The 14,257-nt window shown below is 54.7% G+C and overlaps 1 protein-coding gene across 2 annotated transcripts in view; it reads left to right on the plus strand.

The window, feature by feature from the left end:
• ASB2 (ankyrin repeat and SOCS box containing 2) overlaps nucleotides 1-14,257 on the plus strand; it is a 42,639-nt gene that overhangs the window by 449 nt on the left and 27,933 nt on the right. For both annotated transcript variants that reach the window (XM_066276197.1, XM_066276196.1), the window contains exon 2: nucleotides 9,054-9,331. In XM_066276197.1, coding sequence (XP_066132294.1) covers nucleotides 9,126-9,331 — 206 coding nt within the window. In that variant the 5' untranslated portion in view covers nucleotides 9,054-9,125. The remainder of the gene's footprint in view (nucleotides 1-9,053; nucleotides 9,332-14,257) is intronic.

The raw sequence follows: 14,257 nt of genomic DNA on the forward strand, positions 1-14,257 counted from the left end.
ACTTTCATTTCGGATCTGGGGGGACATAGAATTGGACATCTGCATGTACTTAACCATTCTTGTGGAGGACTCTTGCTCAGAATATCACTTTGCTGTGTGCTTCCAAAAATGGACATGCAAAGGGAGTTATCAATGATGCCATTGTTGGTCCGTAACCTTGGGCAATATGTGTCAGACAAATGGCTCTCAGAAATGCTTTTATTTCAGATGAATAGATATTTCCATATATGGGGGCATCAATTGCATGTGACCTTTACGGAGCGCCTGTGTGTGCCCAGGGTTCTGGGGCAACGGCGACCAAGGGGCCACGGGTTCTACCTGTAGCGGCTTGGGCTTTAGGAGAGGAAATAGGATTTGGAAACAAAAACTGTGGCTCACAGTAAAGAATGAGAAATGTTACGTGGGAACGCAGAGACGCAAGAATACCATGTGTGCGTGCATATGTGTGTGTGCATGTGTATGTGTGTGTGTGTAAACATGGGGACATGTTCAACAAGGAGATGGTCTTTGAAGGGATGAATGAGACGTCATCAGGCAGGGGGTGGGCCGGGGAAGGTCCCCCAGGTGGAAGGACAGTCTGGCAGAGGCAGACAAGTCAGGTGGGTCTGGGTGTTCGTAGACAGTGTTGTGCAGCTACGGCAAAGGGCTGTGAAAGTCAGAAGTGGGGGTGACATCGGGAGGGGGAGCTGGAGGCAAATGCAGCTCCCACTGCGTCGGTCAGAAGGGTGGAACGTGTTCTGATTGTTTCTGAGCAGAGGAGGGGCAGGCGGGATCTGATTCCGGAAGCCAAGGGAATGAACTAGAACGAGGAGGCAGGGAGGCGGAAACTCTTAGGGCTGGCAGGTAAATGACTGCGACCTGAGGCTGGGCAGGGACCGAGCCTCCCACGCCACCACACAGGACAGAGGAGTAGCCTCAATGAAGGGAAAGCTCGTGCATGAGGCTGGGGCTGGAGGGATGTCACCGGGGTCCCCGCAGAGCCAGCTGGGCCAGCACACCAGCCACAGCCTTGACCGCTGCCTTGAGAAGCCAGGGGCAGTGAACAGCGAGGCAGCCGGTGGCAGATGCTACAGTCACTTCCCAAACAGTTGGACGGGCCCCGACAGCTGTGGCAGGGCTGTTTACAGCACAGCTCCTCTGGGGCTGGCAGAGGCCTCCCCTGGCACCCTGATGGCTTGCATCACCCATTCTTCCACAAGCAGGCCAGGCTACAAGCGCCTTGTGGGGGAAGGGGCATCTTCTTCTTCCTCCCTGGGGGAGGGGCCCCATAGAATCCACCCCTGGGAACTTCACAATTGATAACAACACAGTCAACATCCAAGAGCATTCGCTGAGCACTTACCACCATCTCTTGTGGCGACTTCGCTCAGTTACTCTTTTGAGGGCGTCATGAGTTAAAAATGATTGTTACTCCTGTTTCCCAGATGGAGAAACTGAGTTTCCGAGAGATTAAGGGTCTTCTCTAAAGCAATACACCTAGGAGGTATTGAGGCTGGGAATCAAATCCTGGCCTCTTGGTCGATGAGCCTCCAGTGCCTACATTCGAAACCATGGCCGCTCGCAGCCTCCCAGGGGGACCGACCTGTCCCTGGCACAGTCGGGGCATCATAAGACACCCATATATCAAGGGCAGGCTAGATCCAAGACAGCCTTCCCGCAGGAGACACAAAAATATCTCCGGACCTGACCAATGTCCTTCCACGTCTGAGCGGCAGAGGGGCAGGCTGCCTGGAGGAGGCAGCTGCCACAGGATTGATTTGTATCTTTACTTCTCACCCCTAGCTCCTTCTCTTGGACTAATTAATGACCGGGAGTATAAATGCAGTCAGTAAGAGCTCTGGGGTTGAGGAGAATGTTTGGGGGAGGTAGTGCTGATATATAAGTAAAGTGATTCCTTACCTGAACTTTGTAAAGAAAGGACACAGAAGAAGCGGGTGGACAAAGAGAGAAAAGATAAGGAAAACAGAAGAAAAAGATTTAAATAAAGGCAGAAAACAGCGGTGGGGGGCAGAAAGGAGGAAGTTCTTACTAGATGATTTTGGTGTGATCTCGATTAGAAGATTTGCAGCCAGCCCTGCTGTTGGGTCCGGGTGAGGAGGGGACTTGGAAGGTCACCCCTGCCCGCTCCACCTGTGCCTTCCCACTCTGCAGTCTGGAGCTAGAGCTTCCAGAACTCTCTGCCGCCCAGGGCCAAGCTGAGGACCCATGTTCTCCCGGTGGCCAGAATAGGGCTGGGCAGGCTGTACTTGGGCTGAGGAGGGGCGGGAGCAGTGCGGTTGGAAGCTCGGAGCTGGACTGGCAAGCCCCGCCCTCCCCACTCCCCTCGCGGGCCTTGGGCACAGAGGGCAGAGCCTGGTGTTCCCCGCGCCCTGGGCAGAAGCGGGGTCAGGGGCCTGGAATCCTGTGTCCAGACCTACATGTGGCTGGCCGCCAGGGGAGACAGACAGAGAGATGGGCCAGGAGACGTGGGAGAAGGAAGGATAGCTGTGCTGAGGCCAGACCCCTGCAGGGCCCGAGGGGAGAGAGTGTCCTCCAATGGAAAGGCTAAGGTGACAGTGACCCACGGGACTAGAAAGAGACTCAACAGCTTGGGACCCAAAGATATAAAATGGAAACGTGACATTCGTTGATGCTTTTCTTAGCTGGTACTCATAGCACCTCCATTTCAGACAGAGTCTTGGGGCGACAGACCCTCACCCCTTAAAACCGTTCACAGAGTGTCCAGGGGCGTGGTGAGTGGGTGCAGAGCTAGCTAGCTTTAGAAAGGTCCCATTCCCTGGCCATCACCTCTTACCTGGGTGACCTTGGGCCAGTCGTGCCCTCTCGCTGGGCCTCAGCTTCCTGTCCAGTCAGCAGGGAGAGGAGCCTGCACTGTGGGGTCAGCTGAGGCCTGCAGCCCTGAGCAGATCCCCCTGGTAACATCCTGCAACCCTGGCCCAAACCCAAAGCCTAAGGTCCCGGGGCCTGAGAGAAGCCAGGCGCTTGAAACCAGCATCAAAGTCTGGGATTAGTGATGCTGGGAGGAGCTTTTGAGCATCTTTAGAGTCTGGACAAAAGGCTTAAACTCCCAGCAGCTGTGAAGCGCTGGCCACCAGCAGCCGAAGGCCTGCCAGCTCTGCCCCATGGCAAAGGCCCACCCTGGGGCTGGGACCCGGGCCCTTCTGGAGGAGGAGTCCAGTGAGGGGGCCTGGATTCCACTCTCCCTTCCCTCCAAGGCCAGCTCACCCCTTAGCCCGAGCAGATACTTTCAGAGGAACTAACCGCTGGCCACTGCCCTGATATCCATTGTCGGAGGGTCAGACGATAAAAGGGGCAGGCAGGCCTAGTCTCCACCTCTCTGCCACTTACAAACTATAGAAATGATCCCTGAAAGTATAGTCTTATCTCTCTGCCACTTACAGTCTGGGCCCCAGTCTCCGTCTGGCCCATGGGAAGAATCTTACACTCCGCCCCGGGGATGGAGAAGGTCCCGTGGTGCAGTACGTGCAAGTGCCCAGGAAACAGGTAGGGACCCACAGCACCAGCAGCCTTTATAGTGTAGGTTTTAAAGCAACAGGACCCAGGAAGGGGAGAGCGCACTTCAGGCGTTGACTGCCAGAAGCCCTCCAGCTAGATGTGTCTCCTCAGACTACGCAGGACGCCTCTGGGTCCCCCGGGAACAGCAGACCAGAAAGATAAGCTCACTGGATTTCAAGGAATAGGGTTGGGGACCCTGGGGGCCAAGGAACAGCCCGGGTCATTCCCCACTTCTTTTTTTTTTTTTTTTTCGAAGCTGGAAACAGGGAGAGACAGACAGACTCCCGCATGCGCCCGACCGGGATCTACCCGGCACGCCCACCAGGGGCGACGCTCTGCCCACCAGGGGGCGATGCTCTGCCCCTCCGGGGCGTCGCTCTGCCTCGACCAGAGCCACTCCAGTGCCTGGGGCAGAGGCCAAGGAGCCAACCCTAGCGCCCGGGCCATCTTTGCTCCAATGGAGCCTTGGCTGCGGGAGGGGAAGAGAGAGACAGAGAGGAAGGGGGGGGGGTAGAGAAGCAACTGGGCGCTTCTCCTATGTGCCCTGGATGGGAATCGAACCCAGGTCCTCCGCACGCCAGGCCGACGCTCTACCGCTGAGCCAACCGGCCGGGGCCCATTCCCCACTTCTTCGTGCAGCCCCAATGAGCCCAGGCAGCCAGCTGTTAGGAGTACCTTCGACTAAGGGTTATGTGATGTTTGGAAAACCTTGAAACTTTTGGGATAGAAAGATAGATGGATTGTTATATAAAAACTGCTCTGCAGAAGTTTCCCAACTCTGTGAGGATTCAGGCCCATAGCCAGCAGTTAGAGCAACAGGAATGAAGGATAGTGCCCTGGGAGGCAGCTCAAGATGCCTCAGCCATCAAATCAGGGGGGGCTTCTTGGTGGAGGAGATGCATGAACTGCATCTGGAAGGATGGCTGGCCAGGTGACAAGGCAGAGATGGGAAGGAGAGGGATGAGTGGAGAACTCAGATCCATCTACAAATGACCTGAGGACTCACCCTCTGGACCCAAGTCCCTGCTGAGGGGGAGCTTGGTATCCTGGAGGGTGGCTGCCAGTCCCTTCTTGTCCCCTGCTCTCCCAGCCATGTTCCCCACCCCCCAAACTTTTTGACAAGACATCCAGGGAGCCCCTTCTCCCACTGCAGCCCCCGAACAGCCACAGACTCCACCCCACCCCCTGGTGACAGATCCTCCCACCAGCCCCCTGGCTGTCAGTGAGTCTGGATTGGGGGGGAGAGGAAGGGACTGGGGGGAGGAAGGACCACTTTTCCAGACGCTGTTAGTTAATCCTCACCACAGCTCTGCGAGGGCTCCTGCCTCTATGCCCATTTCACAGATGTAGAAACTGAGGCCCAGCTTAAAAGAGTACTGTTCTGAGTGCTTTTCATGGGTTAATTCAGGGAACCCTGTCACAGCCACTGTCACCCATGCCACCTGGGAAAGGTGGGAGGGGTCCCCTGGAGCCAATGTTTGAGATGCTACGAAGGAGGCAAGAGAGGAGCCCCTGGAGGCCCCGGGGGCGCCCCAGTCTGCTGTTCTCAGCTGGCCTTGGGTTGACCACTCTTGAGCTCCGCTCTCTGCAGGCCTTGACTGGGCAAAGCCCACTGCATGGCCGCTTTCCCTGGGAAAGGCTATTTTTCGTCCCAGCCAGCCTCCCAGAGGGTCCCTTGAGACCGCTGGCCTCTCTCCAGGACTCAGGCCTGGAACTCTGCCAGCTCCCAGCAGCGGCCTCAGAATCCAAGCTGAGTAGAGTGATGATGAGGGGGAACCGAGGCCCAAAGAGGAGGAAGGCATCATCTGGGATCTCTACCCTCCTACTCACCTCACCATGACATAGCTACTCTTTTTATGCCCATTTTACAGGTGGAGAAATTGAGATTCTAAGAGGCCACACAGCTAACCAATGGTAATGCTGTGATTTGAACAGGGTCAAAGCTGACCCCACAGGCTACTTCATAACTGCCCGCCTGTGCTAAGGCTGAGCTGCCCCATCTTTGGGAAAAGGCCCCCAGTGTCCCTGACAGACACCCCCAATCTGTAATTGCATAGGCCCAGTGATGGGGAGTCCCCTGTGAAGCAGCCTGGTACCCGAGAGGCCCAGCACTAAGCCTCTGCACATTGAGTCATCCTGATTCTACAACCAACCCTGTAGCCATAACACTTACTACTGTCTCCATCGTGCCCATGAGAATTCTAAAGATGGGTGATTTACCCAAGGGCCCTCAAATACTGAGGATCTCAGTGCAGAAAGCAAGAGACGGCTGAGCCCACCGTGGGGTAGGGGGTTCGCCCTCTAAAGGCAGGAGCCCTGTCCCTCAAGGTCCCTTCAAGGTCAGTGCCCACCTCTTCCATCTGGATGGGGCCAGAACATGACGTGGTGCACAGGGCACAGGTGTAGGCCAGGTGACCGGGCTGAGTGAGGGCGGCAATACACCCCCGCCTGCTGAGACCCCTGAGTGTGCCCCGGAGGTGGGTGGGTGTCAGTTACCGGGACCGGTGGTCCTGGAATTCCCAGGAGCACTGGATTCGAGTGAGGAAGACAGCTGCAAAGCCCATCTTTACAGTTGTCTGTCTTCTTGCAAACCCTTGCCCTCCCCTCCCTGAACCGTAACTGCCTCATCTGTGATGGGAGCATCGGGTCCTTGTGGAAAGAGGAGAGGTGTTGCAGAATTAATAAGTTGAACAAACAATGTCCTTCCCTTCTAGGGCTGTTGTCAGGGCAATGCCATGGAATAACCGACAAATGGAAAAGGGTTTAAATGTCACCGCAAACGTGGGGGGGAGGGCCTGGCAGTCCGGAGTTGGCTGCTGGAGACTGGCCCTCCCTGGCTGCCTTCGCCTCTCACAGCATCTGATCGGGGAAGGGCACAGTGGCTGAGTGCTGTCCGCCCGCCTCTGCTCAGCCCTCAGCCCTCAGCTACCTGCCCTGGGCGAGGACCTGGAGGGGCCCCGTCAGATGCCTGTCTTACCTCTTCCAGGCTGCCCACGCATGTCACAGCTCATGTATCGCTTCCGCAGCACAGTCAAGTCGGCCGTCTCATTCCCAGTTTTACTGAGAAAGGAACTGAGGCCCCGAAAGGGGAAGTGACTTGACCAAGGTCATCCAACTAGGAAGTCGCAGAATTGAAACTAGACGTTAGAGTTCCTGCTATCTATATCTACGATCCTTCCACTCCTGCCTGGCCCCCTATTCCCCCATGAACAATGCTAAGATCTATACATATAGTGACCCTGTTGAGGCTGCCAGAGGGGATCCCCAGGGACAGTGTTTGGGGTTCCATAGCACAGAGCTAAAGCAAACATCTCATTGAGTTGTAGAAGTTAGAACTGGAAGAGCCCTTGGAAACCTTTACCTTCTTTTTGCAATAAGAAAACCGAGGCCCGGAGAAGGAAAAGAACAGGGACTTGGCCAAGGTCAGGTGGCACTGTAGTGCTCCCATAGGTAACCACCAGTCTGACTTCTATAACCGCAGTTTAGTTTTGCCTGTTCTTGAACTTTGCATACATTGGATCATGTATCTATGTGGTCCCCTGACTTCCTTAGCTCAGGGTGATTGCTGAGACTCATGCTGTCATGGGTAAAGGCAGAACATCTGTCTCATTGGTGTGGACCATCCTGCACGTGAATGTACACAATGTGGTAACCCATTCAAATGCTGATAGACATTTGGGCTGTTTCCAATCAGTTTTATTATGAATAGCACAGTGGTGCTGTAAATATTCTTGAACTTGTCTTTTGGTGGACATATGTACTTAATTCTCTTGGACATAGGGCTAGGAGCAGAATTTTGGGGTCACTGGACATGTGTATGTTCGGCATTAGCACATGCCATTGATTTTCCAAGGCGGTTTCCCCATCTGACATTCCCAGCGATCGTGGTGGGCATGCTGATTGCTTCACGCCCTTCCCAACACTTGCTGTTCCCCACCTTTTCGACGTGAGTCATTCTGCTGTGTGTACAGTGGTAGTGCTTCGGGGTCTTGGTCTAAATTTCCCCCAAACCCTTAGGAAGTTAAGCACCCTTACATTGGGTTATTGGCCATTTGCATATCCTCTTTGTGAAGCTTGGGACCTAGACTTTTGGGTATCAGCTGACCAGAGCCACAAGAATGTTGCATTCAAAGTATCCCAAATAAGCATTTATTTGCATGCTCTGAGGCTGCGAGTCAATGCAGACAGGCTAAGCCACCCAGGCTGGGCTTACTCAGCTTCAGACACAGGCCCTGCTGGGCGGGGCTCCCCTGGGCAGGTCTGGCTCAGGCTGCCCCTGGGGAGTTCACTCTGGGGCCCAGCTCAGGGCACTGCCTCTAGGGGGAGCTCTTCTCCTGGCGATGGCAGAAGAGCAGATCCCACCGCACAAGCACAGATCAAGTGGCTGCTTTATCAAGTCCACCAACGTTCCTCGGCCAGACCAGGTCCGTGGCCAAGCCCAATCTCAGTGGGGAAGGGAGAGGGGACACTCTGCCTCCAGGGAGAGGGGTGAATATTTGCTGAGCAAACCAAATTACACCACTGGTGTTCCGGGTATTTTTAAAAAGACATCATGTGATTCTACTGCTCAGCCAGGGCTAAGAACCACTGACCAAACAGTCATGCTGCGTGTCAGTCGGTCAAAATGCAAATCAGGCTTTAGTGCATTTTACTTTACTTCCTAAAAGCAGTTGACTCAACCAAAGTCCATATCTCCCTGAGGAGTTTTGTTTTTTAGCAGAGAGTTCCTGGACTTCACATGGCAAATTATTTTTACAATTGATTTGAACTAGATCACGAGATTTTAAGTCTCGGGGCTGTGTCTGACTTGTCAGTGATATTCTCAGGCCCAGCACAGTGCAGGGAAAGGGAGGGATGCCAGGAGACGATGTTGTTGGACAACTGGAAGGAAGGAATATAAGCGCCGTGTGTAGGCTCCGGGAGGGTAGGGAGTTTTGTCTGTTGGAGTCATTGTTGTGTCACCAATGCTTAGAAGAGTGCATGGCATAGAATAGGTGCTCCATGAACAATCTCCACTCATGAAGCATGCATGCATACATGGATAAGCTGTCTGGGACGGAAGAGTAAATGATGGACGAGTGGACGGTTGGTTAGATAGATGGAGAGCTGGCTGGATGGGAGGATGGATGGAAAACGGATGGGTAGATGTGGACAGAATGATCGGGGGGCAGATAATGGAGGAATGGGTGGACGCTGGATGATAGGATAGATAAATGAGTACATGGGTAGGAACATGAGTGGTTGGGTGGATAAATGGGCTGATAAGTGGACAGATGGGAGGGTGGTTGGATAAATAAGTGGCTGGGTGGACACACGGATGCATAGGAGGGTGAATAAAAGGACAGATGGGTGATGGTTGAGTGAATGGTTGATAGGTATATGAATTGGTGAATAAATGAGTGGTTAGGTGAATCATAACAATTAACAGGTGAAAAATGATTGTGCAGTTGCCAGAAGATAGCCTAGCCTTCCCAGTGGGTAAACATAGCTATTGTACAAAACTGTTGGTGACCAGGATGGGTCTGGTTTCCTCGCAGGGTTTTCTGACTCGCTGCTTCCTCCTCCCACTGAACGTCTCCTCTGGAGGCCAGGGTGAGGGGCGCCCGAGGATGGCCACAGAGATCAGTGCTCGGGGCAGACAGCGTGCCATTGGGACTGAGGAGTACAGCCTGTACAGCAGCCTGAGCGAGGACGAGCTGGTCCAGATGGCCATTGAGCAGAGCCTGGCTGACAAGACCCGGGGTCCAACCACTGCCGAGGCCGCTGTGTCCGCATGTGCCCACCGCCAACCTGCCCACTTCTACCCATGGACCAGGTAAGCAAGGAGAGGCCAACAGGGGCATTCGTAAGGGGCAGATCCCAAATGCTACGAATCCAAAACCAAGTTATCCCAGTCTCTCGGATGCATTTTAACACCTTACTGACTCACATGTACTGTCCAAGCTTACTGAGCTCTGACCGTGCCCAGTGCCGTTAGGTGCTACACACACTGTGCCTGACTGAATCCTCTTAAAGACCTCCTGGGAGATCCTACGCTAGGTGCCCGTTTTACAGATGAAGAAACCGGAGCTCAGGGCTGAGTAACTAGTCCAAGGTCACACAGCGAGTAGGTGGTGTTGCCGTGGCTTGGCCTTTGTTTAAATGCTGCATGTTTAAATGCAGCGGAACTGACACTGAGTCCGGCCAGAGCTTCCAGCCCTGTCTATGCGGTCTCCTTGGAAAAACTCGTCTGAGGAGCAAAGGACATGTCCCCAGCAAGGCCATCCTGCCTCCTTGTTCTGGCTCCCGCCTCCACATGGCCCCCTCCTCCCAGCCCCAGGGCCATCAGGAGCAGCACCATGTCACACCAACAGAAATATGACACGGGCCACAATCGCAATTCCACATATACCACTTTGAATGTCCCAGTAGCCACATTAAAAAGTAAAGAGAGACAGGTGAGATTAATTTATGCCTAAAATATTATCATTTCCATGTCAGTGATATAAACATTACGAGAGAGATGCTCCCATCCTTGTTCCTCACACCGAGCCTGTGGAATGCAGCGTGTGCTGGGCGCTGGCGGCATCACGCCTCCGTGCACACTGCCCACATCCCAGGGCTCACTAGCCACATGTGGCCAGCGGCTGCTGCGCGGGACAGCGCAGAGCTAGCGGACACCTTCTTTGTAGGAGGTGGGGGACCGACACACGATTAAGCATTGGACCTTAAATGCTTTTAGAAAAGAAATAGATAAATTAAAAAAATCTTTTTTGCAGGCCCTGGCCAGCTGGGTAGCTTGGTTGGTAAGAACGTCGCCCTGATATGCTAAGGTTGTGGGTTCAATCCCCAGTCAGGGCACATACAAGAACCAACCAACGATGGCATGAATAAGTGGAACAACAAATCTCCTCTCTTCTCTCTCTCTCTAAAATCAATTTTAAAAAATCCACCCCCCCCAAAAAAAATGCTCTGCTCACCACTCAGTCCAAGTCGAGCGTGTATTGGGAAGTGGTGACAGGAGATGGGAGTTGCTGTGACAGCTGTGTTGGCGTTACCCTGAGGCAGGCGTCCCCAAACTACGGCCCCCTGAGGCCATTTATCCGGCCCCCGCCACACTTCTGGATGGGGTGCCTCTTTCATTGGTGGTCAGTGAGAGGAGCACTGGATGTGGCGGCCCTCCAACGGTCTGAGGGACAGTGAACTGGCCCCCTGTGTAAAAAGTTTGGGGACCCCTGCCCTGAGGCATGGGCCACACACCCCATTGTCTCCAGCACCCCGCCAACTCCCTGCGTGACTCTGGGCAAGTCACTTAACCTCCCAGAAACACAGCTTCATTTTTTAATCCTAAGAGTAAGGACAAGAACAACAACAACAGGCAGACGTTTTCCAATGCCCAGCCCCAGCTGGTGAGGACGAAGGTGGCTGTTGGTGTATCTCAGCCTGTCCCTTGAAGAAACCTACCAGGGTGCTCCCAGGTGACTTTGGCCCTTGCTGAAGCCAGACCAGCCCTTCTGGTCGGGCTGGGCAAAGGCCCGTGATGTTTGTCACCAAGGAGTCCCTTCTAAAGGAGAAGGCAGGCCACCTCCTTGGGCAGCTGGAAGGCTCCAGGTTACTGAGCTGTCCCTGAGGACATCCTGTTTTGGGACCCAACCTGAAAAATGGAAACCCAGAGCCGAGGACTCATGGTGACCCGCGCTCTGGGAAGTGCCGGTTCCTCCCAGGTCAGCCTCAGTCAGACCGCAGTTTCCTCTTTCTCAGGAGGGGGCCGGAGGACGAGCAGCCTCAGCTCACTGAGCCTCCTGCACAAACCAGCGCGGCGGCCGGGCCTCTGCAGCCTCTCCCAGCGTGGGAGCCGCATCCAGGCCGCCCACGGACACTTAAAACACGAGAGCTGAGCAGGCCCCTGCATCCAGGCCCTGACCCCTTCCTTCCTAGTGGATAAGGAAACAGAGACCCACTGTAGAGTGAGTGTAAACATTCATCCGGCCTCCTGAGAAATAAGGTCTCACGGAGAAGCAAAATGACTTAACCAAGGTCACGTGGCCCTCACTTAAGACCCAGGCACAAGTAATGTAGGGGAGAAGGATTCAGCCCTGTATCTTGTCACTCTTTACTTTTTAAAATTTTTATTGACTTTACTGGGGGGACATTGGTTAGTAAAACGATAGAGGTTTCAGGTGTACAATTTTATAACGTATCATCTGTACACTGTGCCGTGTGCTCCCCACCCCGAGACAAGTCTCCTTCTGTCACCGTTTATCCCCCTTTACCTTCTTCCACCCCCACGCCCCTTTCCTCTGGTGGCCCCCACACTGCTGTCTGTGTCTGCGCGTGGTTTTTTTCCTTAACCTTTCACCTTGTCCCCCAGCCCCTCCCCCAGCCCTCCCCCCTGACAGCTGTCAGTGTGCTCTCTGCATCTATGAGTCTGTTTCTGTTTCGTTCAGTTTCTTTTGTTCATCAGATTCCACATATGAGTGAGATCATATGATACTTGTCTTTCTCTGCCTGGCTCCTTTCACTCTTGCTGTGACCTGAAACTTTCTAGGCTCAGTTCTGTGCCTTTGTCTCCAAAAGGAAGCCGGGCTTCGGCCTTGCTGGGGCGCAAACCCCACGCACGTGATGTGAGTGGGATTTGCCTCCTCCCCTAACGCACACCGAGTGCTCCCTGGGTGCCCAGGGCGCAGCCATCCTCTGAACCTGCGCAAAGCCACGCAGGCTGGGTTTCTCTGTGCCCATTTTCCACGTGACAGAGGATCAGCACAGCGGGGCAGGGGCCGCGCCCAGGTCCGCCCGCCCTCAGTGCAGCCCCTCGGCCAGCGCGGCCGAGGCTGCACAGGCCTCTTCCTGTCCAACACCCCCGCCTTGCAGTGGGGCTAGGTTCTCATGACATCCACCTGCTACCCACAGAGACTCAGGGGCCCAAAGTCAAGGGACACACGGGCTTGTGCTCACACGCACACACGGCATCACAGGTAGTCAAGACCCGGGGGAGTCCTTGTTCACTTTTATCCCCAAATATCATACTTTCTACCCAAATAGACCCAGAGCAGGTTTCAGAACCGGACATCATACATGTCCCCAGGGCCTCCACATGGCCAGCTAGCTCCTTCTGGTCCTTCAGGTTTCCGAAGAAATGTCACCCCCTCAGCAATCCTGCGGGGCCCCCCTCCCAGGTCACGTGGTCACCCTCTTCTTACTCACTCGCTTTCTTGGCTGTTTTCTCCCCGGCCCTCACCACGACCTACAGTCTCTGATCCCACCTTTAACCTGTGAACTCCCTGAGGGCAGGGGCAGGGAAGGCTGATGCCTCGCAGCCCGAGCCAGGCAAGCCCTGAATCGACCACGGATGAAATAAATGGGTGAAGACACGGACGAATGAAGAGGCATCAGGGTGGAAAGAGGACAGGGTGTGGAGGTTCAAATCCTCCCTTCATCACTTACTGGCTGTGTGACCTTAGGCCCGTCATTTAACATCTCTGAGCCCCAACAGCCTTATCCTTAAAATAGCAATAACAGAAACGTGCGGAGCCCAGCTTGCAGGGTTCTTACGCAGAGCAAATCCCACGAGGAAGGCGCCCATGCCCTGCGCCCTGCGCCCTGCGCCCTGCGCCCTGCGCCCGCGCCCTGCGCCCTGCACCCATGCCCTGCGCCCGCGCCCTGCGCCCATGCCCTGCGCCCTGCGCCCATGCCCTGCGCCCTGCGCCCTGCGCCCGCGCCCTGCGCCCTGCACCCATGCCCTGCGCCCGCGCCCTGCGCCCTGCGCCCTGCGCCCTGCACCCATGCCCTGCGCCCTGCGCCCGCGCCCTGCGCCCTGCACCCATGCCCTGCGCCCGCGCCCTGCGCCCTGCGCCCTGCGCCTATGCCCTGCGCCCTGCGTCCTGCGCCCTGCGTCCTGCCGCTCGAATTGACCTACTCCCGCCTCTTCCCGGACTGCCCACCTCACAACTGCCTCTGTTTGTGTCACCCTGGGAAGGCCTTAAATGGCTACCTGAGAGTGTCCCCAACTACATTGTATGACCTCCTTGGGGACAGAAAGCTGATATTCCTCACTTTTTGCTCAGTGCCCAGCAAAGAGCCTGGATCATTGTAGATGCCGGGAATGTTTTCAGACAAACAGGTACATTTTGAAACCAATAAAATTCTCTAGGAATGTAAGTTATTGGAATGACAACTGTGGATATAAAGATCAACTGAGTCTTTGAGATCCTAGAAATGAAAGCCAGACCACAGCCCAGAAATAAAATATATATAATGTTCCCTTTTAGAGCCATTTTCCAATTGGCTTGTCTCCCACCACAATGTAGGAGATGAAGTTTGAAAAGTGTGTGAAGATCCACCTTCCAAGCCTTGGCCCACTGAGGACCCCCTGAAGGGCAGGCCCAGCTCCCCGTCTCATGGAGAAAGCAATGAAACAGGGATCTCAACGTTAGCATGATGGGCCAGCCAGAGTGCGACCCGGAAGCTGGGTCCTCAGTCTCTGAACTTCTGCATTTTATTTAAGGTTACATTTCCAAGACAAAGGAAGAAAGCAGGAGCAGGAACTTGCTTGGCCTGATGTGTATGCATACTGGGAACAATTAAAATCAGGCCACCCTCACTTACTGTGCCCTGCTGGTGTGCCAGCCTCCTGGCACCTGGATATGAATCAGCCCTGGTCCCTGCCCTCCCCTAGCTTGAAGTCTAATGAGGGCAAAGGCACAGAGATACATAATGACCCAACAGGAAGGGGGCAGCAAAGGGGCTTGACTCGCTTCCAGAG

This window comes from Saccopteryx bilineata, chromosome 4 (genome assembly GCF_036850765.1).
Source record: "Saccopteryx bilineata isolate mSacBil1 chromosome 4, mSacBil1_pri_phased_curated, whole genome shotgun sequence".
NCBI classification, from domain to species: Eukaryota; Metazoa; Chordata; class Mammalia; order Chiroptera; family Emballonuridae; genus Saccopteryx; species Saccopteryx bilineata.